Below are 24,434 nucleotides of genomic sequence, written 5' to 3' on the forward strand. Positions count from 1 at the left end.
AAACCAATACGTTTGAAACAGTTGTCAGACCAGTGAAACCTATCGAACTGGACTAATAGAAGGCAATATACCGGTGCTTTTCCTATTAGGTTCGGCCAGGGCAACTCGTAGTATGGCGGCGGTGTATTCTCGCAAGCTCTTTGGTCAATTTTCGCACGAAACTTTTATAGTTTCTGTATTCGGCTTTGAAATGATGTTGGATTTAACATCCACTTAATTTATATAATTTTGCGTCGCCGAAATGAAGCCTTTGGCTCTATTTTAGTAACACTCAATCCTTGTTATTACATTTTCATCCCTTTTTGCTCTTGGACGTCTTCCTAATGTTCAACATTATTAGCATACACCACTCAGCGTTTGAACTTGAACAAAAAATTACACAAAATAATCAAATATTTGAGTCTTGCTCATTCTTCCCTCTCAGAAAGTCACTTTTAACACCTGACGTTTTTTGTTATTTATTTTTAGTTTGAGGTTGGACTTCATACTAAGTCAATTTTACTAAAAATTTGCCAATTTTAGTTACAGTCGAACCATTTTAGTTGCAAATTTCAATAAAATTATTCATAAAGATGCGTAAGTAAAAAACTTCCTTTCTGTCAAATGGAATTCAATGAAATATGATATTAAAGGATATTTTCAACGAACTAACATTATGTTGCGAACGACAATAAATAAGCACCTGGAGTACGAACGTAAAACATGACTTTTAAGTGAGCACAATCGCAGCTCTAATGAACGACCATACAATATATACAATGAATTAATAACTATACATAAACGCTATTGCGGAACCCATATTTTTTGTATTGTGTCCGATCATTTCTATACTTGTTTTTATATGTGTACATAGCAATTTCCGTTCTTGTTTAAGGTTCCAGTCCTTTAAATCAGTGCTTCCCAAATTTATAGATGTAAAGACCCCCTTTGGAAAAATTAAAATATTTTGCGGCCCCCCCATCGAAAAAAAATCGTAATACTGACATATATTATTTTAATTTATTGTATTTATATTCAATACAATAAATATTCAAGATTTTGCGTTTGTAAGCTTTCTTGTGCTTACAAACGCAAAATGTGAATAAGCATATATTTACTAATATTCATTAAGCGCCGAAAAACGCAGGAAGCAAAATTTGTGAACCAACACCAGTGCGTGATTTTTTCCATTAAAATATAAAAATTAACAAAAAAGAAATAATAAAAATTAAATGTTTCTTTTAAGATTAAAAAAAAAAAAACTACTTAGTCTTAAAACATTTAAAATTTTTCATTATTTCACGGTTCCCTCAACAAAACTTACGGCCCACAGTTTGGGAAGCGCTGTTTTAAATGACATTTGAACACGTCAATTTATATATGTAACATGTAGTTAATTTTATATATTGTAATTGCAATTACAGACGCATTGAACTTTTTAATCACCTAGATTTAGTTTATTTTCCCTATAACTTTATTGTTACCACAAAAAATCTGAGGAAATGCATTTTTGAAGGTTTAACCGTAAACAACAATGCTAGATATTCATCTCATATCTCATCCTTTTCTCTTCTCCATTATTTTAACAATTTTGTTTATTAATTATTATACTGTAATGTCTCATAACCAAATTTATGTCATGAATATGATACATTTTACATTGCAGATCTGAGGTGGCGCTAATAATACTCTGACTGATAGTCCAATTATAAGAAGTTAGTGACATCGTATGTTTTTTGGGCATGCGCAATTTCACAAAATTACTTAGATCATGTTCTTTTCAAGTCGGCTGTTGAACCATCGCTGAATAAACGCTAGTAAACGTCACTAATCGAAATATGTGAACACGTTGTTGGCCTGACCCTTTCAGTATGCACAGGGTGACTAGATATCAGAGAATGTCGAGAAAAACGATAGCAAAAAAGAAAGAAAAAGAGAGGATAAATGGACGACTCAAGATGTTTAAAAGATTCGTTTTTAATAAGTGTTTGAATATTTTGAATATAAAGTACGTCATTTTTATTTCTAAGGAAATCGAGCAATATTAACTATATTTAAAGATGACAACCTTGCGTGAAAAGGAGACACACTCTTCTTTGCCTAGACGTTTGGTAACCTGACGTCCTCCTCCGCATATTGCTCTTGTATATATATACAAGGAGTATGACAGTCAACGGGGTTGATTTCTAGATTTAGCTTTCTGTTACGCATCTTGATTCGGTTAGTCAGCCTTTGAAAAATAACAGCCTACCATTACTTTTTTAAACTCTTACGATATATCAAAAACCACTTAGTCACAACATAAAATATTTAAAAAAAATCAATAAACATTTTAATTTCAGCTACAACTTTCAAATGCTGATGTCTTTTTTTGCAGTTCTCTGAAGAGTTTACGTTGACTGTGTAAGAAATATATTAATATAAGCGAAAGCGGACTTTCAAAATAATACCATTGGGCATTTATCGATGGAAAAATATGATTTAAGTCTTAAAAACAGTCTATTACTGCTTCTATCTTGACTGGTTGGCTCTTACCTTAAAAAAAAACTCAAGCATTATTTCTGCAAACAGATGTTTTATGAATGTTCATGTAAATAATTCCTCTATGAAATCGTATATTGAAAAACGGGACATAGTGGCGTCCCGAAAGCATGTCTAAGGACGCTAGGATTTTTTTTTTTTTTTTGTAAAAATGGGACGGATGGTTACCCAAGACTTGTTCTTCCTCCTTCACGAAGTTAGGCCAAGTGTTTTGATCTCCGCCCGGCGTGTCATCAGTTTGCCTCCGTTTCTTCGATCCTTTTGGTTTGTAGATGCATCCATCTTCTTGGGTTATCTGTCATAGGCCTAGACAAGAGCCTAAATTCTTATTAATTATTATTATCGGCCTACCATTCTATATTACTTCAACTGCGCATGAATTACAGACTCGTATTCATGAACTTCAAATTGCTAGCAAAACAGCTGGCCTAAAGATAAACCTAAAGAAGACCCAAGTTATGTTCAATAGCTATGTCCAACCAGAAATAATAAATATCAATAATGATGAAATTGAACAAGTAGATCATTACATATACTTAGGACAACACACATCAATGGAACAAAATATCATGGACAAAATTAAAAGACGCACGATGCCTTGGATGGAAAGCATTTGAAAAATTATATTCAATATTCAAAAGCCAACTACTATTATGCCTGAAGAGAAAAGTTTTTAATCAATGTATTCCTCTTATATTGACACATGGACACTAAATGCAAAGGAAATTCAAAAATTAAGAACAACACAATTTAATATGGAAATAAAATGCTTGGTATCACAAAAGGAATACGTGGATAAGAAATCAAACCCAAGTCTCTGACATCATGAAACATCTGAAGTGGCAATGGGCTGGGCATATTGCTCGAAGACAAGATCAACGATGGACAAAAGAAGTACTGGATTGGATTCCATGACAGGAAAAACGACCACGACGTCGACCTAAATCACGGCGGATTGATATCAGATTTTCAGAAGTGACGTAGGAAAGGAGAGCCACGGACAGACAAATTTGGAGTAATCTGGGAAAGGCCTTCATTCAGCAGTGGATCGACAATGGCTGATGATATATATATATTTACCCTATATATATAAAATGATAAGCCTTTTTATGTCACGTTTTTTGAAACTCAGGGGCCACCCTGAGTGTCGAGTCTTCACAATTCGAGTCATCAGAATTCAAGGAGAACCGGCCTAGCAGTCCGCAACACTGAGAGTTGGGCGCCGTAGGCGCCAGCGGGGGCATACCCCCCTAGTATATATATATATATATATATATATATATATATATTGTATCTATCCATCCATCTGGGTGGCAATGATATCAACTCCACGAATTCATAGTAGTTGTGAATTTGAGTAATTACTAATACGACAATAACGTGTTACATGTACTGGAGACTTTGTGAGGGAAAAGTTTTAGCACCACAAAAAAATGAACCTTCCACAGTCTGGGACCAACTAACTTAGCGCTGGAAAAATTGACCATTGCGATCATTGTGGGCAAACTAGCAGTGCTACTACTTCACTGTTCTTTACTATGTTTTTTCTTGTGCCTTCTAGTAGAACCCAGTCCAGCTAAGTGAAGAAACTTCTATCTTATTTCATATATTTCTTAAACTAATTTATTAACTTTTGTTAAATCTCCTCTTCGTCTCCTGTTAAATGAATTGTATCATGATAGTTACGAGAATCAGTTCTTTAGTTTAATTTGAGGAATTTATATAAAAAAAAAGTCTTTAAAAATTTCTATTATTATTGCAGTGAAATTTGTTAAATTATACTTAAGAATATTAGTAGTGAACATGGCGATAAACAACTATGGAAAACCGAACGATAGAAATGCTTTTTTTGCCTCCGATTAGAGCTAGGAACTCTCATTTGACGTCCCAGTACTTTGGATTTGGTTTAAATTTTAATAAAATATGTTTAACCAGAGCGAGTTATTATAGGAGTAAAACGAAACAGACGCGCTTGCTTATTGTTGCAAAATTATATTAAAAGTAATAAATTAAAAAAATGCGAATAACGCTTGACTTCCTATTTATTTTTTAAAATTTCAAATTCTTCTGAGAAATGTGTGAACTATTATTTCGTTAAGTGCGCTGGTGTTGCTTAGCACATAGAAATAGAGCAGCAAGCTTTCCAAGTAACAAGTGTACATTAAAAAAAAAAAAAAAAAGTAATAATAATAACGTTTATATATATGTGTGATTAGGTTTAAACGTAGTTCCAATATTTGTCGAGCTATATTTCAGCTTATATCAAAGATAATTGAGAACGATATAAGTAAAGACGCAAATAATTATGAAAGTGATTTCATCGGAACATATTTCCGGGTTGGATGAAGTGATTTGTCTTGGATAGAAATACATTTTTATGTCTCTCGACCGGATTTAACCCTAAATATTTAATTTATCTATTCATAGTTAATTCTTTGGGTCTTTCCCCCGTCATAAATTTTTGCAGAGATCCTTTGGCTGATGGCAAAATTTAATATTCAACACTTCGCTAAAATTGGACTTTCTCCACAACTTTTCTGGATGACCTAGCATAGGTCGTTGGCATTTATATATTATTGAACGAGAATATTACCTCTACATCAGTGAGGCGTTGATGGGGGTAAAAGAAGTAACAAAAAATACTTCATGTATTTCCATTATGTAAGTAGTGATAATTTCTTCCTGTTTTGTTGTTAACAGCACTAATATATTGAACAATAATAATATTGAAGAGAATATTCCGTTTGTACACTTCAAGTTACACTATTTAACGACTGTTTTAGTTTTAATTTTCCATGTGTTTCTCGTTTTTTTTTTTTTTTTTACTATATAATTTACAGATGAAACTTAACTTTAAAAATAAAAATCTAACAAAATTGCACAATTTGTGTCGGAAGAAAATCTGTGTTATTCAATTGATTATTAAATTTCCTTTGGCAACAAAACCTGGCGTAGCTAGAGGGGGCGGTACTTTGAACCTTTTTGAACTTTTGCAGTTAATTCTAAAATCCAGTCTCGAGAACTCAGTTCCAAATATTGTAATACACTACTGCGAATTTTCCTCACAATTGCTGTAAATGTTGCTAGTTGTGAGAGGAGTTTTTCTAAATTAAAATTGATTAAGAATTACCTACATTACTATGAAATAGACTTCGCCAATATCATCGACGATTTCGCTAGCAGAAAAGCAAGAAAATAACATTTTACAATGTTGGAATTAAAGTTTTACTTCAAAAAAAAAAAAAAAATATATATATATATATAGTGTTTTCCCTATACGTCGTTTTGACTTTTTGTAGTATTTTTCGTGTATATTGAGAGGGGCGGCAAAAGCTCTAGCTATGCCACTGAACAAAACACAAATACACCAAGTCGATTTTTCCATTTTATGTAAATAGAATCATTACAAGATATTTTGCTAATTTTTTCAAACAATACTCCCTCAATCGGGAATATATAATCTTGGTCAGTCAGTTAACAATTTGTGCTAATTTGAGCTTACATAACTACATTTCGCACTCATATCGGTAACTTATGTGTGTGTTCTAAAGATCTGTCTGTTCGTTAAAATAGTTATTCGACCCCCCCACACACACAGCACGAAAGATTGTAAACTGATCATACATTAGTACCGAATTGCGCTATGGGTCAGATAATCCGGAACTTTCACGTGATAGGTAAAACGCCAGTCTACATCGCGCCAGTAGGGTGAATTCCTACGACGTGCTAATAACAGGCGCTGTTTCCTAATCCTAACTAGTATTATTTGTATGTACTCGCGCGCGCTCAGCCATTTCTAAGTTTCTGGATTAAAAACTCGAGTTTCATCATAGAGGGGGGGGGGGACTTACTTCCAAAACCTGTTCTGTTTTCTCATTTAAGCAGGGGTGTAATTGGGCCAGGGCCACGCCCTGGTACTTTTTTAAAACTATCAAAAATTTTTAATTCATTATAATAAATTATAAGAATTATAATAATGAGACTTATAATGCATTTCCAGCTTTCGGTCAAAAAATAGCAGCTTGTCATTTTCGTTTCAGAAAACTAGGCAATGACCTGCGTCTATGTTCGGTTTCGAAGTTTCAAAACCAAAGATTGCACCCCCCCACACCCAATGCTACATCGCATTGGTCGTTTGTCATTCCTACATCCCCCTGACAAGTTAAAACATAAGTGGCTCATAGCAAAGAATGGATATTTAGGTTGATTGTTCATCAGTAGGGTACTTAGGACTTCACAAAACTCAGGGGTTATCTCTCAGTAACGAATGGGTGAATTGCACAATTACATTTAACGGTACAGAAAAAACTCAGCAATTGAAATCCCTAAGAACTAAAATTTCTGCCCATCAGGCATCTATAGCACACAAAAAAATACGAGTCAATTTTAGCCGAGTCTAAAAAATCTCAGAAAGTTTAACTTAAAAAGAAATGATAATAATAATAATAATGCCGCACTTCGTGCTCTGGAGTTTTGTTTCCAAGGTTTTTTTTAAGGATATTTCATGACAATGAATGATAATTTCCTATCATTCATTGTCATGAAAAGACGTACATATTATTTTAATATAAGGTTTTAAAGAGAATAGTAATATTTTATTAAATTATTTCGATAATCAACTTTTATGACTCTTGCTAATACAGTTGTATTATTTGGAGGTTGCACATTGTATGAAGTGTTAAATATTATATAAAATTGTTAAAGAAAAAAATTCTTAGCCCACTCACTGTTTTCATGTACTCTAGGTTTACAAATTTTCGTATGTGGCAGTTATGTTTAAAAAAAAAAAAAAAAAATCTGAAGTAAGACCAAGCACGACTTTTTTTTTTTTTTTTAACTAATGGCAATGAATGTATTCAAAAGCTGTTTCCATTTCAGATATTGATCAAATATGCTTCTGGAAGGTAATGCTTTCTGTGTTAGGAATAGATATAAAGACGTGACATGTCCTCTTCTAAAGTACTAATAGTTGATCTTTAAAAATTAGTTTACTATCTTATCTGAAGTAAACTGTCTAGGTTTAATGTTGTTACTGATAACATATAATCCTACTGTTTCTACTGCATCTAGCAATGCAATAAAGTACGGTACAATTTCTGACTTAGCTACTGATATAAGATGCTGTAAATCATGTCAAAAAATGTGTATCGTCTTCAATAGCACTCTTTTATGAATCGGAAGCCAAAATATCGCCTAGCAACAGACGTGTTTAGTCAGGTTTCCTATCTTACTTAATAATCTTACTTAAGTAAGATGATTTTTGCCTTTAATATCTCTAAATACTTAGTATATATTATCCAGGGGCGGCTCGTGCATGGGCACTGCGGAACTGCAGTATCCCCAATTTTTCTCGATATATAAATATATTTATTAATTTATTTATATACCCTCTGTCCAAAAAGAAACCGAAGTTTTCGAAAATAGAAGAAACTAGTGGCGCCACTTGTATCTTTTTGTTGTCGAAGCGGCAACCTTCATTAGTGTTGTGTCAACCGTTTATGACATTTGTTTCATTAGAAGCCGAGTTATAGTGCCAAGAGTGACAGTGTGTTTTGACGAACGGTCGGTCGTCACGATATTCATGCCGTACGCAACGAATTCTCTCTATCAATCGCTTCAAAACTTTGAGATAAAACTCACCATTGATCGTTTGGCCAGGCGGAACGAATTCTTTGTGGATAATGCCCTTGGAATCGAAGAAACAAATCAGCATCGTCTTTACTTTTGACTTCTCAAAGCGACTTTTTTTTTTTTTCTCCGGATGCCTCTCTTCTGGTGGTCTCCACCAGTGGCGCACCTAGGGAGGGGGGACAAGCGGCCTTTGACTCCCCCCCCCCAAAAAAAAGGAAAAAAAAAACACTAGAAAATTTTTTAAAAATCTTTTCCCAATAAAATTTTTTTTATTTTTTATTTATATTGTGTCCTGTCTTCTATTTCTATACTGCTTATGAATTAGCAGTCACATAAGGTGGGAATACCCTATAGCTCTCAGGAATCAGGGAATCACGACCACTGTTGAATGCAAGGCAAACGAAGTATTGCTCCATCGGACCGAATGCTACTTCGTTTGTCCAAGCCAGGCCAAAGGAAATCATGGGTATCATGTATTGGTGATCACTGCAGATGCTCAGTCATAGGTCATATGCAATGCACAGTGTGTATTCTTAAATCGTATACTTAACTCGCCCCCCCCCCCCCCCCCAAGATTAAATCTTGAGTGCGCCACTGGTCTCCACTCAGCACTCTGTTTCGGACATTTTACTGAGTTACTTTTCTACATATGAAGAAATGTAGACTGCCATCAAGTTGCTATAAGATGAGGATTTGTCCAGAATGTTTTCTGCATCAAGGGTAAATTTAATTTTAGGATGTATTGAATTAATTATCTCCAGAAATTCATAAAGCTGTGGTAAAGAAGAGTTCCAAACAGCAAATACATCATCAATGTATAAGTCAGACAGAAGGTTGCAAGGGAAATATATTAAGAATGTGTTGTTCAAAATGTTCCATGTAATAGTTGGTTAAAGTTGGAGAAACAGGACACCCCACCACATTTCCCTCTATCTGTTTTAAAAACATTTTGACAATAAAAATAACTTGTTTTTATGAGAAAATTGAATAATTTTACATTATTAGGAAGAAAATGACCACATAATAATTTGCAATGATTTTCTCCTAATATTCTAAACCTATCATAGTTATTACAATAACTCCATAGGTTCATTTAAATTTAGAGGAGCTTGAATAAGTAATGTACTTAAATAGTTTGATGTACAATAATGATAATATTCAGTATATATATATATATTTATATATTAGATTACTCAGTGTGTTTAATAAAAAAAAAATCAAATCTGTAGAAATTGAAAATAACTTTTCACCCCATTGGAATAGATGACAACGCCATCTAGCAACTCCAACAGTCCCAACTCATCATCTCCCAGCACGCCAACTTCTCATCCACCAACCTTTGACAGCCAATTTAAACTGTTTGCTAAATTTGGTGATACTAAAAGCACAGGAGAAGCAATAACCTTGTCTAACAGTGACAAATGGTTCAAACAAGCAAAAGTAATTGATGGCAAAAAGATCACCACAACTGATACTGGAATTTATTTCAAGCAGGTATCTAAGTAAGTGCGGATGATTTTCTCATAACCTTTTTTATATTAACAAGATTTTTATCAACTTATCACAATTTAGAATGAATTTTTGAAGTGATTATGATAATCATTACAAAGCTTTATAATCTCATACTTGTAGTCATAAATCCAAGAGATCTAAATCTGTGGTTGCCATTATAGATTCTGCCACACATTTCATGCCATTGCACCTCTAGACTAATGGTCTGGAATTCTGGAGAACCTCCAAGAAGTTGTCTCAGATTTCTACAGAGCATGTGTGGAACAAAAGATCTTTCTTAGCAATGCCTCCTCTGGTCTGCTTCTGTACTATGTAATTCAATGTCCAGTTTACTTCTCAGGTCAATCATTGCATGAGGAGTAGACAGTTTTTTATCTTCTAAGTTTTCTGATAATGCCAGAATGTCTTGGTATATTTCTTACTATCTTTCATGTATCAGTGACCCTTGGCTAATAGCTAATTTTATTCATATCTCTCCCAATTACAGCCAATCATGCATTTTTCTTAATTTCAGAACCTTGAAATGCTCAAATAGCAAAAAACCTTAAAACATTTACAACTATTTCCTTAAACAAATTATATACTACAAAAGATCCTTTACCCAAGCATGAGCAAACAAGGTTTGCTCATGCTTGGGTAAAGGATCTTTTCAGCAGAACTAAATTTATTTAGATAATTAGATTACTAAGCCAATATTTTGTTTTGGTTACCAAGGCATCTTCATGGGAACAAAGAAACATATTGCCTTCCTACAGACTAGTAGGAAGGCAAACAGAGTGATCACCAGCACAATGGTTAGCATATCAGCAACCAACCAAAAAGGTTGCTGGTTCGAGCCCACTGTCGGCATGAGCTTCAGTGTGCAAAAAAAATAAAAAATATAAATATATATAAAATTAATAAATGAAATAGAAAAAAATAAACCTTACTCCATCCACAGTATGAATGTACTATAGGTGTAAAAAAAAAAAAAAAAAAAAAAAAAAGGACAAGCTCTTCTTACAGTCCTGACTGGTATACCCTCACTGGGTGTGGTGATGGACAATTGCTGAGGTCTCAAAAAGGAAGGTCTCCCAGATTTTTGGTGATGCGATGTGGTGCAGTCGAATTTGTTTAAGTTTGGGAAATGTTATAGTGCTCTGGCAGATTCCAGAAATAATCTCTCTGATTTAAATCTGTTTCTATATAGAAGGGAGGTTTTCCATATTGGATTGTGATCTGTATCTGTAGCATGGTCTGCCCTGGAATGACTGCAGCGTATATGAAGGGCATATTTTCTGTGTTCTTCAAGATGGATATTGACAGTTCTTTCCATTCATCTGAAGTATTTAAGCTTGCAAGAGATACCATAAATCCCAGAATGGTCCCAGATGGTCACAGGATCTTTAGATGAGTGGGTAAGGGGAGCTAATTTTTGGTAAGGTCTGTATGGTATACCTTTTTAAGAGTGTGCATTTTTTTTTTTTTTTTTTTTTTTTTTTTTTTTTTTTTTTTTTTTGGAGGTTTCCCCTCAGATGTAGAGAATGGCAATAGATTTTGTGTATTCTGGATTTTGGGAGAAGGTTGGGTTGAGAGGCTGTTATGGTGGAAGAAGATGGTTCTTGCTCTGCTGTTTTGATAACATCATGCTGCTGGGAGGGGGTGGTGGTGTTATAGGTGACAGACTTACCTTTTAGTGTGGGTGGTTTTCTATAGATTGAAAAGGATAAGGATCCATTTGGTAGCTGGGTAACTAGAGTGGTAAGGAAGGGAAGACAATTATTGTTTTCATTTTCTCAACTCAGTAGTAAAATGGATCCTTGGGTGTTGGCTGTTCAGGTGTGCTAAAAGTGTTTCTAACATACCCCTCTGTGTGGCCAAATGGAGAACACTGTCAACATAGCATAGCCATATTGTTGTGGGTTTGAGAGGGGCAGAGTTTAGGACCATGTTTTCAAAATGTTCCATGTCATAATAGGCAAGGTAGGGAGGGAAGGGAGGAAAGAGAGAGAGAGAGTGTGTGTGTCTATAACTGTGCCTTCAATTTGTTTGTAGGTTTTCTTGCTGAATAAAATAGAGAGCATGGTGAAGGTGAATAAGACTGATATGTCTGGAGGATAAAATCCGAATGAGTTCTGAAGATTTTTTCAGAGGTACATTAGTGAACAGGGAGGCTATATCAAAACTGACCATGATGTTAGTGACTCTGGAAGTCATATCCAACAAGCAAGATTTGAGATGCCCAGAGTGTTCTATATGGGAAGAAGTGTGGCCATTAATGGAGGTTGGGGGAAAGTTCTTTGGCTTAGTGGCCACTTTATGAATGGAGGAACCAATACTGTCTGCTACGGGTCTGAAGGATATGTTTGTGCCCATGAAGATACCTTGGTGATAGAGTAAAATATTAACTTAGTAATCTAATTAGCTAAATAAACTAAGTTAATTATTAGCTTTAGACATCTCTTTTTTCCACTAAACATCAATATGAGTGATAATTATCCACATATCCATACCAGGAAAGTTTGTACATGCAGGGCTGTCGGAAGATTAGATCATGCCCTGAGGCAAACAATTAAATATTGCTCCTGATGGATTTTAAGACATAAATATAAGAAAATCTCCAATTGCTATTTTGTTTTTATTATAAGAGAAACATTAATGCAAAACGATTACATAATAATATTAATTAAATGTTTGCTCTAAGGGGATATCGCACAATAAAACTGTTTATAAGCTCTTCTAAATTTAAATTATAAGCTATGTGCATCTCTATCGATATAGTTGCTAGACCAACCAACCTTTCTTGGGTCATTGCTGTTCACAAATAATTTTTAATCAGTTTAAGCTTAGAAAAAAGTCTTTCTGCACTTGCTACGCTAACAGGAATTGTTAGCTATGGTGCCTACCGCAATATGGCTGAACAAGCGCCCTTATTAAGCGTGTCTGTGAGGCATGTGTCGACAGGGTGTAGCATAGAGGCATGCTGCCTCTATGCTACACCCTGTCGACGGTACTGTGTACATGAAGTATATTAACAACTCATCTATTTGTATAATGCTCTCACATGGCTGGAGCACTTCTGTCAGCTCTTGAAAACTTGAGAGTGCGATTTGCACACTGGACTGTACCCACATCTGCACCAGGTCTTCAAGGTTAACAGCCTCTAGTTGATAGAGTAATGTAAGTATCAGAAGTCAGCAAAATGTATCTGTAACTTGGGATAAGGATTGACTGAAGACACTGGGCAGAAGTACAGAGTGAATATATATATATATATGGCACTGCACCAGGACTGGGTGAAACTGTCCATTGATGAAACAGTTGAGCCTGGACCAGCACCAGGGTCATATCTTAAGTGTTACAGCTGTGCAGCCTTCTAGTTGGTCCATCTGGCATAACCATTTTGGCAAACAAACAAACAGCCAACTCAGAATTAGAATGGACCAAGGAAATCCATATCTTTAAATAATTAGCATCACAATAGCTGTTAAGAGATTTTAATACACTGTGATTGCTGCCAAGTGCTCCGAATGTTTAAGTGAAGAATATCATTCAGAGAGTAAGTGGGTAATGGGCAGGGATAACTATGACTGTCTTAACTGTAAAATCTTGAATAAATCCTAAAGGAGCACTGCATAGTATGTCATAAAATCCTGTTCTTATATGATCAAGTCCTGTACATGCATCCTCTGTGCAGTAAAGGAAATTCACAATGAGAACTCCTAGAAATCCAGGCTTAATTGTCTACATTTTAGATTACATTCCAGCAGAATGAGGACTGAAGGCTTCTACATCCATATGAAAGCCTCTAAGTTAGAATCCCATCTGGACATTGCAGTAATACTGTACATTAAAAGGTAGAACTAGCCAGAGTTGCTTTTGTACTGTTACAGCTCAATTGCTTGCTCTGGCAATTAGTCTACTAGAACAGAAGCATTAAGGCATCTGTTGAGAGTATGTGGCCACTACTTCCTATGCCATGTCATTCAGATGAGAAATGGTTGTATATGGAGGAGTGGTATCCCAAAAGAAGAAGAAGGACACTTGTGGAGTCCCATAGGGATCTGTTTTGGGAAAATTATTGTTAAACTTGTACATTAATGACATTGGGGACCAGCTTAACTGGAGATGTGCAGCTGTTTGCCAATGATGCAAAGTTGGAAATGGCTGTGAGAAGTAGAGCAGACATTGTGGCCTTGCAAAACTTCTAAAAATTCTTGATGCTGTTCAGAAGAAGGATAGTTCAATTGATTGATGATCCCTTTCTTATACTCTCTCCCTCTCTCTCTCTCTTTTCGGCTACTGTTTCATAGATGATCAATTTCTGCATTGTCTTTCTTCTACAGATATTTTGATGAACACTGTTCAGCAGAACTGGCATCCTCATGTTCCCATTTCTGCCTAGCATGAAATAGCATGAGCACAGTTACCCAATATTGTTTTACAGTTGAATGCTGTTGACTCACCAAACCTGCTACTCTTATTCATCTTTTATTCCACCTACTTTGGTTCTTTGGAACAGCCTTCCATAAAGTATTACCTAAAGACTACAACCTCCAGCTTTTTAAAAAGAATATCAACAGATTACTTTGCTCTTGACCATAGCCCACACACCCACAGCATTTATTTGCTACAGGTTTTGTGAATGATATTAAAAAAAAAAAGCACTGTGTGCCTTTTATAGAATACAGAAAAAAATATGTGAAAGCTATGCAGCTAAGTAGCTAAACAAAAATCTTGGGAGAACTTCAGGAATAATACAGAAAATAAATATCAACACAGCAATATGTTCTGAAGACTAATGAAAACACTTAGAGTAAATAATATCAGAAGTGGAACTGGAGATGAGAGATGATGAAGACAGCATAAATATTTAAGATTTATATAAACCACCACACACACACACACACACACACACACGCACACACACTGAAAAATTGCAAAACCTACAGCATATCAATACTGTGTTTAGACAGTGACATACATATTCTGAATGTATGAACTTTGAAAATTATTTATTACATGAGATAAGCAAAACAGAATAGTAAAAACATGGTACAGATGTAATATAGCAGGTTTACACTATTCATGAGTGGGAATCAGAGTTAAAAAAAAAAAAAATATCATCATCATCAAACTCCTGCCATGTATCCTCAAGGGGTGTACAGGATATGATAGTACTACATGAAAAAAATTACATCATTAATAACTTCCTATCTACAATTTTCCTCCAAATCAGTCTGTTACTTGTCAAGACTCCAACATTATCAGATCTTATATTTCTATCATCTATGGCACTTTGTACCGTATCAATCCACCTATATCTTAGTCTTCCTCTGGGTCGTTTTGCTGCCAATCTGGCAGAGAACACTTGTTTTGCTAATCTTTCTTTGCACATTCTGTTTAAGTGACCATACCACCTGAGATTAGCTCTGCTAATGCATTCCTGGATGCTGACAATGTCAAGTTCTTTCCTAATATCCTCGTTTTTAATATGATATTGCCATTGATGCCATCTGTTCACGCCTATAATCTTTCTCAGGACTCTCATATCTGCAGTCTCTAGTCTTTGATCAAGTGTTTTACTTCTGACCCAGCTCTCAGATCCATGAGTTAAAACTGGTTTGAATGCTGTCTTATATACAGCTAATTTAGTGTTCTGACTAATTTCTCTCTTATTCCATATGAATTTATTCAATTGACTTCCCACCATACCAGCTTTGCTGATTCTGTTGTCTATTTCTATATTTAATTTAACATCTTCAGTAAAAATCGTGCCTAAGTAGCTGAATGTTTTACTTGTTCCACAGGTTCTCCATTCACAACACAGTTGACATTTTCAATGATTCTGCCTATTTTCATTGTCTTTGTCTTTTTATTGCTGACCTTCATACCATATCTATTACAACAGGTATTCAATTTAGTCAGAGAATTTTGCGACTTGTAGCGGATTTATTTAGAAGTATAACATCATCTGCTTAAGGGTCAAAGCTGTATAACTGAGAGGAGACCTCCACATAGCCTTTAAAGGAATGCGGAGAACCGACCAGGGCTTCTGACCTAATGTCCAATCCTCACCTTCTCGTGGTGCACCCTGTTGGGTATCTACTTGGATACTGAATGAACAAGGATGGGCTGGCAATTTGGGATTTAGCCGAACAAATTGTATTCTTATTGGTTAAACCAAAATAAAAAATGATGGTACAATATGACAAAATTTCATGCCGGCTGGGGCGTCGCCCGGTTAAACAAGGCCCCCGTTGTTTTCGCGAGGGAACCGGGGCGAACAGCGAAAAGTCAGCTACTGGAACAAATCTGAAAACAAACCCCAACTCAACATCACCAGAGTTAAAGATCGGTACTATCAACGTAAGAAGCCTGAATGGCAAAGAAATGGAGCTAGCTGAGGAATTAGATAAGTACCAGATCGACATAATAGGGGTGACTGAAACAAAAAAGACCAAAACCGGCGAGATCTTTCTGAGCAATAAATACAAAATGTTATATTCAGGCAATGACAATCAAGGAAAAGAAGGAGTAGCCATAGTATTCAACACAAAATACGAGGCTAATCTTCTTGAATGGCAGTCAGTCTCAAGTAGAGTAATGTGGGCAAATATGAGAATGGGGAACTGGACAATGAGACTTATTTGTGCCTATGGTCCCACAGAAGGTTCTACTAAGGTAGAAGTGGAGGAATTTTTTGAGGCTTTAGAAAAAGCAACTGACACAATGAAAAAGGAAAAGTTGGTCCTTGTTGGGGATCTAAATAGCAGAGTAGGAAATGATTGTGAGACATACAAAAATATTTTGGGAAAATTTGGAGAAAAGAGCAAAGCTAATAATAATGGCAAATATCTGTTGGATTTCTGCTCAGGACATGGACTGGTTATTACTAACACCATGTTCCAACATAAAAATGTGCACAAATTCACATGGAGAGAAGAGGCTAGGAATAAGAAAAGTCTCATTGACTATGTTATTGTTGATAGTGATGTTTTCTCCCTGGTGCAGGACACCAGAGTGTACAGAGGATTTGAAATTGGAAGTGATCACTATTTAGTCTTAACAGGATAAAATTGAATTTCATATTGAAAAGAATAACATGTAAGAAAGTTTTAAAGCGAATAAAAGTTGAGCAGCTCTCAGATGTGAACTGTAGACTAAAATACACAAAGATTATTGAAGAAAAAATGAAAGAATTTGAGAACAGGAATCAAACCTTGGAGGTTCAGTGGCAAACTCTAAAGAAAACATTGATTGATTCTGCCAGAGAGGCATGTGGTGAGGTTGTGTGCAAGGATAAAAAAATCAGAACTCCCTGGTGGACACAGGAAGTTAAAGAGGCAGTGAAGGAAAAGAAGAAAGCATATCAAAAGTTCCTGGCAAATAAGTCAGCTTTTACTCTTACAGAATACAGAGACAAATGTAAGAAATCTAAACACTGTGTAAAACTAGCTAAACAAAAGTCATGGGAGGACTTTGGCAAGAATATAGAAAATAAATATCAAGAAGGTGGCAAAATATTCTGGAGGTTCTTGAAGAAGCTTAGGAATGGAGGAAAGAGTGCTGTAAAAGGAATTAGAGATGATAAAGGTGAAATGAAAACAGGAGAAAAAGATATCCTTGAAGTATGGAGTAAGTACTTTGAAAAACTGCTAAATGAAACAAGCAGTGATGATAGCACAGTGATAAAAAACCCTGACCAGGCATGCAGTCAGGAATACATATCCATACTTGAAGTAGAAAAAGCCATCGAAGGCTTGAAATGTGGAAAGGCAGCAGGAGTAGATGATATTCGACCAGAAATGCTGAAGTATGGTGGTATAAGAGTCTTACAGTGGCTGCACTGCATAGTTCAGAAAGCCTGGACAGAGGGACGAATTCCCGATGATTGGAGTAGAGCTCTCATAGTACCCATATATAAAAAGGGAAATAAAACTGAATGTGAGAATTACAGAGGTATTTCCCTACTGAGTGTTCCTGGCAAGATCTATGCAAGTATACTTGAGAAACGGTTGAGAAGAATTGTGGAAAAAAAGCTTGGTGAAGAACAAGCTGGATTCAGGACAAATAGAGGCTGCCAGGATCAGATCTTCACTTTACGACAAATAGTCGAGAAAGCATGGGAATATAACAAAGATCTGTATTTAAGTTTTGTCGATTTGGAAAAGGCATATGACAAGGTGCCAAGAGAGAAGCTATTCAATTTCCTGCAGTTATATGGTGTCAATGGGGCATTATATCAAGCAATACTTAGTCTTTATTTGAGTTGTAAGTCAGCAGTTAGAATTGAAGGAAGTACAGGAAGATGGTTTAATGTTAAATCTGGTGTGAGACAAGGATGTACATTATCCCCTCTGTTATTCATTATCTATATGGATCACATTATGAAGGAATGTGGTATTAAACCTGATATCAAAATTGGAGATGTTAATGTCAGCTCTTTGCTTTATGCAGATGATCTTATACTTCTAAATAAATCCGCTACAAGTCTGCAAATTTCTCTGACTAAATTGAATAGCTGTTGTAATAGATATGGTATGAAGGTCAGCAATAAAAAGACAAAGACAATGAAAATAGGCAGAATCATTGAAAATGTCAACTGTGTTGTGAATGGAGAACCTGTGGAACAAGTAAAACATTTCCGCTACTTAGGCACAATTTTTACTGAAGATGGTAAACTAAATATAGAAATAGACAACAGAATCAGCAAAGCTGGTATCGTGGGAAGTCAATTGAATAAATTCATATGGAATAAGAAAGAAATAAGTCGGAACACTAAATTAGCTGTATACAAGACAGTGTTCAAACCAATTTTAACTTATGGATCTGAGAGCTGGGTCAGAAGTAAAACACTTGACCAAAGACTAGAGACCGCAGATATGAGAGTCCTGAGAAAGATTAGAGGCGTGAACAGATGGCATCAATGGCAATATCATATTAAAAATGAGGATATTAGGAAAGAACTTGACATTGTCAGCATCCAGGAATGCGTTAGCAGAGCTAAACTCAGATGGTATGGTCACTTAAATAGAATGGGAGAGGAAAGATTAGCAAAACAAGTGTTCTCTGCCAGGTTGGCAGGAAAACGACCCAGAGGAAGACCAAGATATAGGTGGATTGATACTGTACAAAGTGCCTTAGACGATAGAAATATAAGATCTGATAATGTTGGAGTCTTGACAAGTAACAGACTGATTTGGAGGAAAATTGTAGATAGGAAGTTAGTAATGATGTAATTTTTTCATGTAGTACTGTCATATCCTGTACACCCCTTGAGGGTACATGGCAGGAATTTGATGATGATGATGTATAACATCATCCACATAAAGAAAAGCGCTGATATTAACATCTCCAATTTTGATATCATGTTTAATTCCACTTTCCTTCATAATGTGATCCATATAGATAATGAATAACAGAGGGGATAACGTACATCCTTGTCTCAAACCAGATTTAACATTAAACCATCTTCCTGTACTTCCTTCAATTCTAACTGCTGACGTACTACTCAAATAAAGACTAAGTATTGCTTGATATAATGCCCCATTGACACCATATAATAGCATATTGAATAGCTTCTCTCTTGGCACCTTGTCATATGCCTTTTCCAAATCGACAAAACTTAAATACAGATCGTTGTTATATTCCCATGCTTTCTCGGCTATTTGTCGTAAAGTGAAGATCTGATCCTAACAGCCTCAATCGGCCTGAATCCAGCTTATTCTTCACCAAGCTTTTCTTCCACAATTCTTCTGAACCGTTTCTCAAGTATACTTGCATAGATCTTGCCAGGAACACTCAGTAGGGAAATACCTCTGTAATTCTCACATTCAGTTTTATTTCCCTTTTTATATATTGGTACTATGAGAGCTCTACTCCAATCATCGGGAATTCGTCCCTCTATCCAGGCTTTCTGAACTATGCAGTGCAGCCACTGTAAGACTCTTATACCACCATACTTCAGCATTTCTGGTCGAATATCATCTACTCCTACTGCCTTTCCACATTTCAAGCCTTTGATGGCTTTTTCTACTTCAAATATGGATACGTATTCCTGACTGCATGTCTGGGCATTGTTTTTTATCACTGTGCTGTCATCTCTGCTTGTTTCATTTAGCAGTTTTTCAAAGTAATTACTCCATAATTCAAGGATATCTTTTTCTCCCATTTTCATGTCACCTTTTAAGTTTCCTCAACAACCTTCAGAATATTTTGCCACCTTCTTGATGTTTATTTTCTATATTCTTGCCAAAGTCCTCTCATGACTTTTGTTTAGCTAGTTTTACACAGTGTTTAGCATTCTTGCATTTGTCTCTATATTCCCTAAGAGCACAAGCTGACTTATTTGACAGGAACTTTTGATATGCTTTCTTCTTTTCCTTCACTGCCTCTTTAACTTCCTGTGTCCACCAGGGAGTTCTGATTTTTTTATCCTTGCACACAACCTCACCACATGCCTCTCTTGCAGAATCAATCAATGTTTTCTTCAAAGTTTGCCACTGAATCTCCAAGGTTTGATTCCTGTTCTCAAATTCTTTCATTTTTTCTTGAATAATCTTTGTGTATTTTAGTCTACAGTTCACATCTGAGAGCTGCTCAACTTTTATTCGCTTTAAAACTTTCTTACATGTTATTCTTTTCAATTTGAAATTCAATTTTATCCTGTTAAGACTAAATAGTCATCACTTCCAATTTCAAATCCTTTGTACACTCTGGTGTCCTGCACCAGGGAGAATACATCACTATCAACAATAACATAGTCAATGAGACTTTTCTTATTTCTTCCTCTTCTCTCCATGTGAATTTGTGCACATTTGTATGTTGGAACATGGTGTTAGTAATAACTAGTCCATGTCCTGAGCAGAAATCCAACAGATATTTTCCATTATTATTAGCTTTGCTCTTTTCTCCAAATTTTCCCCAAATATTTTTGTATGTCTCACAATCATTTCCTACACTGCTATTTAGATCCCCAACAAGGACCAACTTTTCCTTTTTCATTGTGTCAGTTTTTTTCTAAAGCCTCAAAAAATTCCTCCACTTCTACCTTAGTAGAACCTTCTGTGGGACCATAGGCACAAATAAGTCTCATTGTCCAGTTCCTCATTCTCATATTTGCCCACATCACTCTACTTGAGACTGAGTGCCATTCAAGAAGATTAGCCTCGTATTTTGTGTTCAATACTATGGCTACTCCTTCTTTTCCTTGATTGTCATTTCTTGAATATAACATTTTGTATTTATTGTTCAAAAAGATCTCACCAGACTGAGTGCCATTCAAGAAGATTAGCCTCGTATTTTGTGTTCAATACTATGGCTACTCCTTCTTTTCCTTGATTGTCATTTCTTGAATATAACATTTTGTATTTATTGTTCAAAAAGATCTCACCAGATTTGGTCTTTTTTGTTTCAGTCACCCCTATTATGTCGATCTGGTACTTATCTAATTCCTCAGCTAGCTCCATTTCTTTGCCATTCAGGCTTCTTACGTTGATAGTACCGATCTTTAACTCTGGTGATGTTGAGTTGGGGTTTGTTTTCAGATTTGTTCCAGTAGCTGACTTTTCGCTGTTCGCCCCGGTTCCCTCGCGAAAACAACGGGGGCCTTGTTTAACCGGGCGACGCCCCAGCCGGCATGAAATTTTGTCATATTGTACCATCATTTTTTATTTTGGTTTAACCAATAAGAATACAATTTGTTCGGCTAAATCCCAAATTGCCAGCCCATCGTTGTTCGTTCAGTATCCAGGTAGATACCCAACAGGGTGCACCAAGAGAAGGTGAGGATTGGAAATTAGGCCAGAAGCCCTGGTCGGTTCTCTGCATTTCTTTAAAGGCTATGTGGAGGTCTCCTCTCAGTTATACAGCTTTGACCCTTAAGCACCCCAAAAAAAATATATAAAAAAAAAAATATATAAAATAATAAATAAAATATAAAAAAAATATAAATATAAAAAAAAAATATATATATATCCAGGAAGAACAGTGTTTTGATTACATTTCATTATTGGAGATGAAGTAGATAATAGCCAATTGGAAATCCTCAAATATGGAAGTATAAATGTATTATTAAGATGGCTTGGTCAGTAGATCAATTTCCAGAAAAGTGGAAGAGAACTTTCAGTAGTACCAATCACTAAAAAGAAACATAAAACTAATGGCAAGAATTACAGAGGAATTTCCCTAATGATTCCAAGTAAGATTTATGCATGTACACTTGAGAAGAGGTTAAGGAAAGCCGAAGAGAAACTTGGGAAAGAACACACTGGATTCAGGCCAAATAAGCGTTTATCAGGAGCAATTTTTACTTCAAGATAAACAGTTGAGAAATCATAATGTGTATTTAAATTCTGTAGATCTAGGGGGAAAAAAAAGCATGCTTCATTATATGGTGTAAATGGAACATAATACAGGTAACTCTCATTATACGCAAGAGTTGCATTCTCGAGAATCACTGCATATATTGAAAATGCATGAACTGGGGAGCTTATAACATGGGATAAGAGAGGTTGCATTCCCAAATGAGTGAAATTCCCATCTTTTAAGATGAATAGAAATGTATGAAAAATGGACCTATTTTTCATACATTTTAAGGCGTAAGATTATTAAACAAAATATTCAATACAAATAAAACAAATAAACTCTTAAAGTTGTTCTTCATTCTGAAGATTAGTACATTGTACCTCTCCTGAAAGATATTCACTGAAAATCTGTGATGTTATCTAGCTCTTTTTATTTGCTCTCCAAACAACAGGCAATCTTGCCTTTACTATGTATCCCTGCAGTGATCCTGGGTTTTATGTGGAATGCATAGTGACTTATAGCTGTTGAACCACCCACAACTTGCAGCAAAAGGTGTCGCTGCAAGTTTTCATCGTTCATCAGATCATCAAATTTATATATAAATGCAATACATCATAGATCACTAAGGCACTAAGGTCACAGTGGACTGAAAGAGGAAACAAGGTGTATGTGTGAAAGCTTCCTTGATAGATCACTAAGGCACTAAGGTCACAGTGGACTGAAAGAGGAAACAAGGTGTGAAAGCTTCCTTGACCTTGGATAGATCCTTATGTACTGAAATGAAATGAGTATAACGAGAGTTACCTGTACTCCATTAGATATAGCTTATATGCAAGTTGTAATCTTTACTTTGTATATACACAAAGTCAGGGGTGTTTAAGGGTCAAAGCTGTATAACTGAGAGGAGACCTCCACATGGCCTTTAAAGGAACCAATAAGGGATTCTGACCTAATGTCCAATCCTCACCTTCTCGTGGTGCACCCTGTTGGGTATCTACCTGGATACTGAACGAACGACGATGGGCTGGCAATTTGGGATTTAGCCGACCAAATTGTATTCTTATTAGTTAAACCAAAATAAAAAATGATAGTACAATATGACAAAATTTCATGCCGGCTGGGGCGTCGCCCAGTTAAACAAAGCCCCCCTCTGCGTTGTTTTCGCTAGGGAACCAGGACGAAGAGAACAAATCTGAAAACACACCCCAACTCAACACCACCAGAGTTAAAGATCGGTACTATCAACATAAGAAGCCTGAATGGCAAAGAAATGGAGCTAGCTGAGGAATTAGATAAGTACCAGATCGACATAATAGGGGTGACTGAAACAAAAAAGACAAAAACTGGCAAGATCTTTCTGAGCAATAAATACAAAATGTTATATTCAGGAAATGACAATCAAGGAAAAGGAGTAGCCATTGTATTCAACACTAAATATGAGGCTAATCTTCTTGAATGGCAGGCAGACTCAAGTAGAGTGATGTGGGCAAATATGAGAATGGAGAACTGGACAGTGAGACTTATTTGTGCCTATGGTCCCACAGAAGGTTCTACTAAGGTAGAAGTGGAGGAACGTTTTGATGCTTTAGAAAAAGCAACTGATACAATGAAAAAGGAAAAGTTGGTCCTTGTTAGGGATATGAATAGCACAGTAGGAAATGATTGTGAGACATACAAAAATATTTGGGGAAAATTTGGAGAAAAGAGCAAAGCTAATAATAATGGCAAATACCTGTTGGATTTCTGCTCAGGACATGGACTGGTTATTACTAACACCATGTTCCAACATAAAAATGTGCACAAATTCACATGGAGAGAAGAGGCAAGAAATAAGAAAAGTCTCATTGACTATGCTATTGTTGATAGTGATGTTTTCTCCCTGGTGCAGGACACCAGAGTGTACAGAGGATTTGAAATTGGAAGCGATCACTATTTAGTCTTCAGCAGGATAAAATTGAATTTCATATTGAAAAGAATAACATGTAAGAAAGTTTTAAAGCGAATAAAAGTTGAGCAACTCTCAAATGTGAACTGTAGACTAAAGTACACAAAGATTATTGAAGAAAAAATGAAAGAATTTGAGAACAGGAATCGAACCTTGGAGATTCAGTGGCAAGCCTTGAAGAAAACCCTGATTGAATCAGCCAGAGAAGGCATGTGGTGAGGTTGTCTGCAAGGATAGAAAAATCAGAACTCCATGGTGGACACAGGCAGTTAAAGAGGCAGTGAAGGAAAAGAAGAAAACATATTAAAAGTTCCTGTCAAATAAGTCAGCTTGTGCTCTTAGAGAATGCAGAGACAAATGTAAGAAAGTGAAACACTGTGTAAAACTAGCTAAACAAAAGTCATGGGAGGACTTTGGCAAGAACATAGAAAATAAATATCGAAAAGGTGGTAAGATATTCTGGAGGTTGTTGAAGGAGCTTAGAAATGGAGGAAAGAATGCTGTAAAAGGGGTTAGAGATGATAAAGGTGACATGAAA

At 35.7% G+C, this 24,434-nt stretch overlaps 1 protein-coding gene across 1 annotated transcript in view; it reads left to right on the plus strand.

Annotated features, from left to right (window-relative positions):
* The window catches only part of LOC150096886 (tubulin polymerization-promoting protein homolog), a 90,799-nt gene that overhangs the window by 38,320 nt on the left and 28,045 nt on the right, over positions 1–24,434 (plus strand). The window contains exon 2 of the mRNA XM_090408499.1: positions 9,415–9,653. Coding sequence (XP_090264625.1) covers positions 9,415–9,653 — 239 coding nt within the window. The remainder of the gene's footprint in view (positions 1–9,414; positions 9,654–24,434) is intronic.

Source organism: Typopeltis vanoorti, chromosome 18 (genome assembly GCF_054136105.1).
Source record: "Typopeltis vanoorti isolate ZY-2024b chromosome 18, IOZ_Tvanoo_1.0, whole genome shotgun sequence".
Lineage (NCBI taxonomy): Eukaryota > Metazoa > Arthropoda > Arachnida > Uropygi > Thelyphonidae > Typopeltis > Typopeltis vanoorti.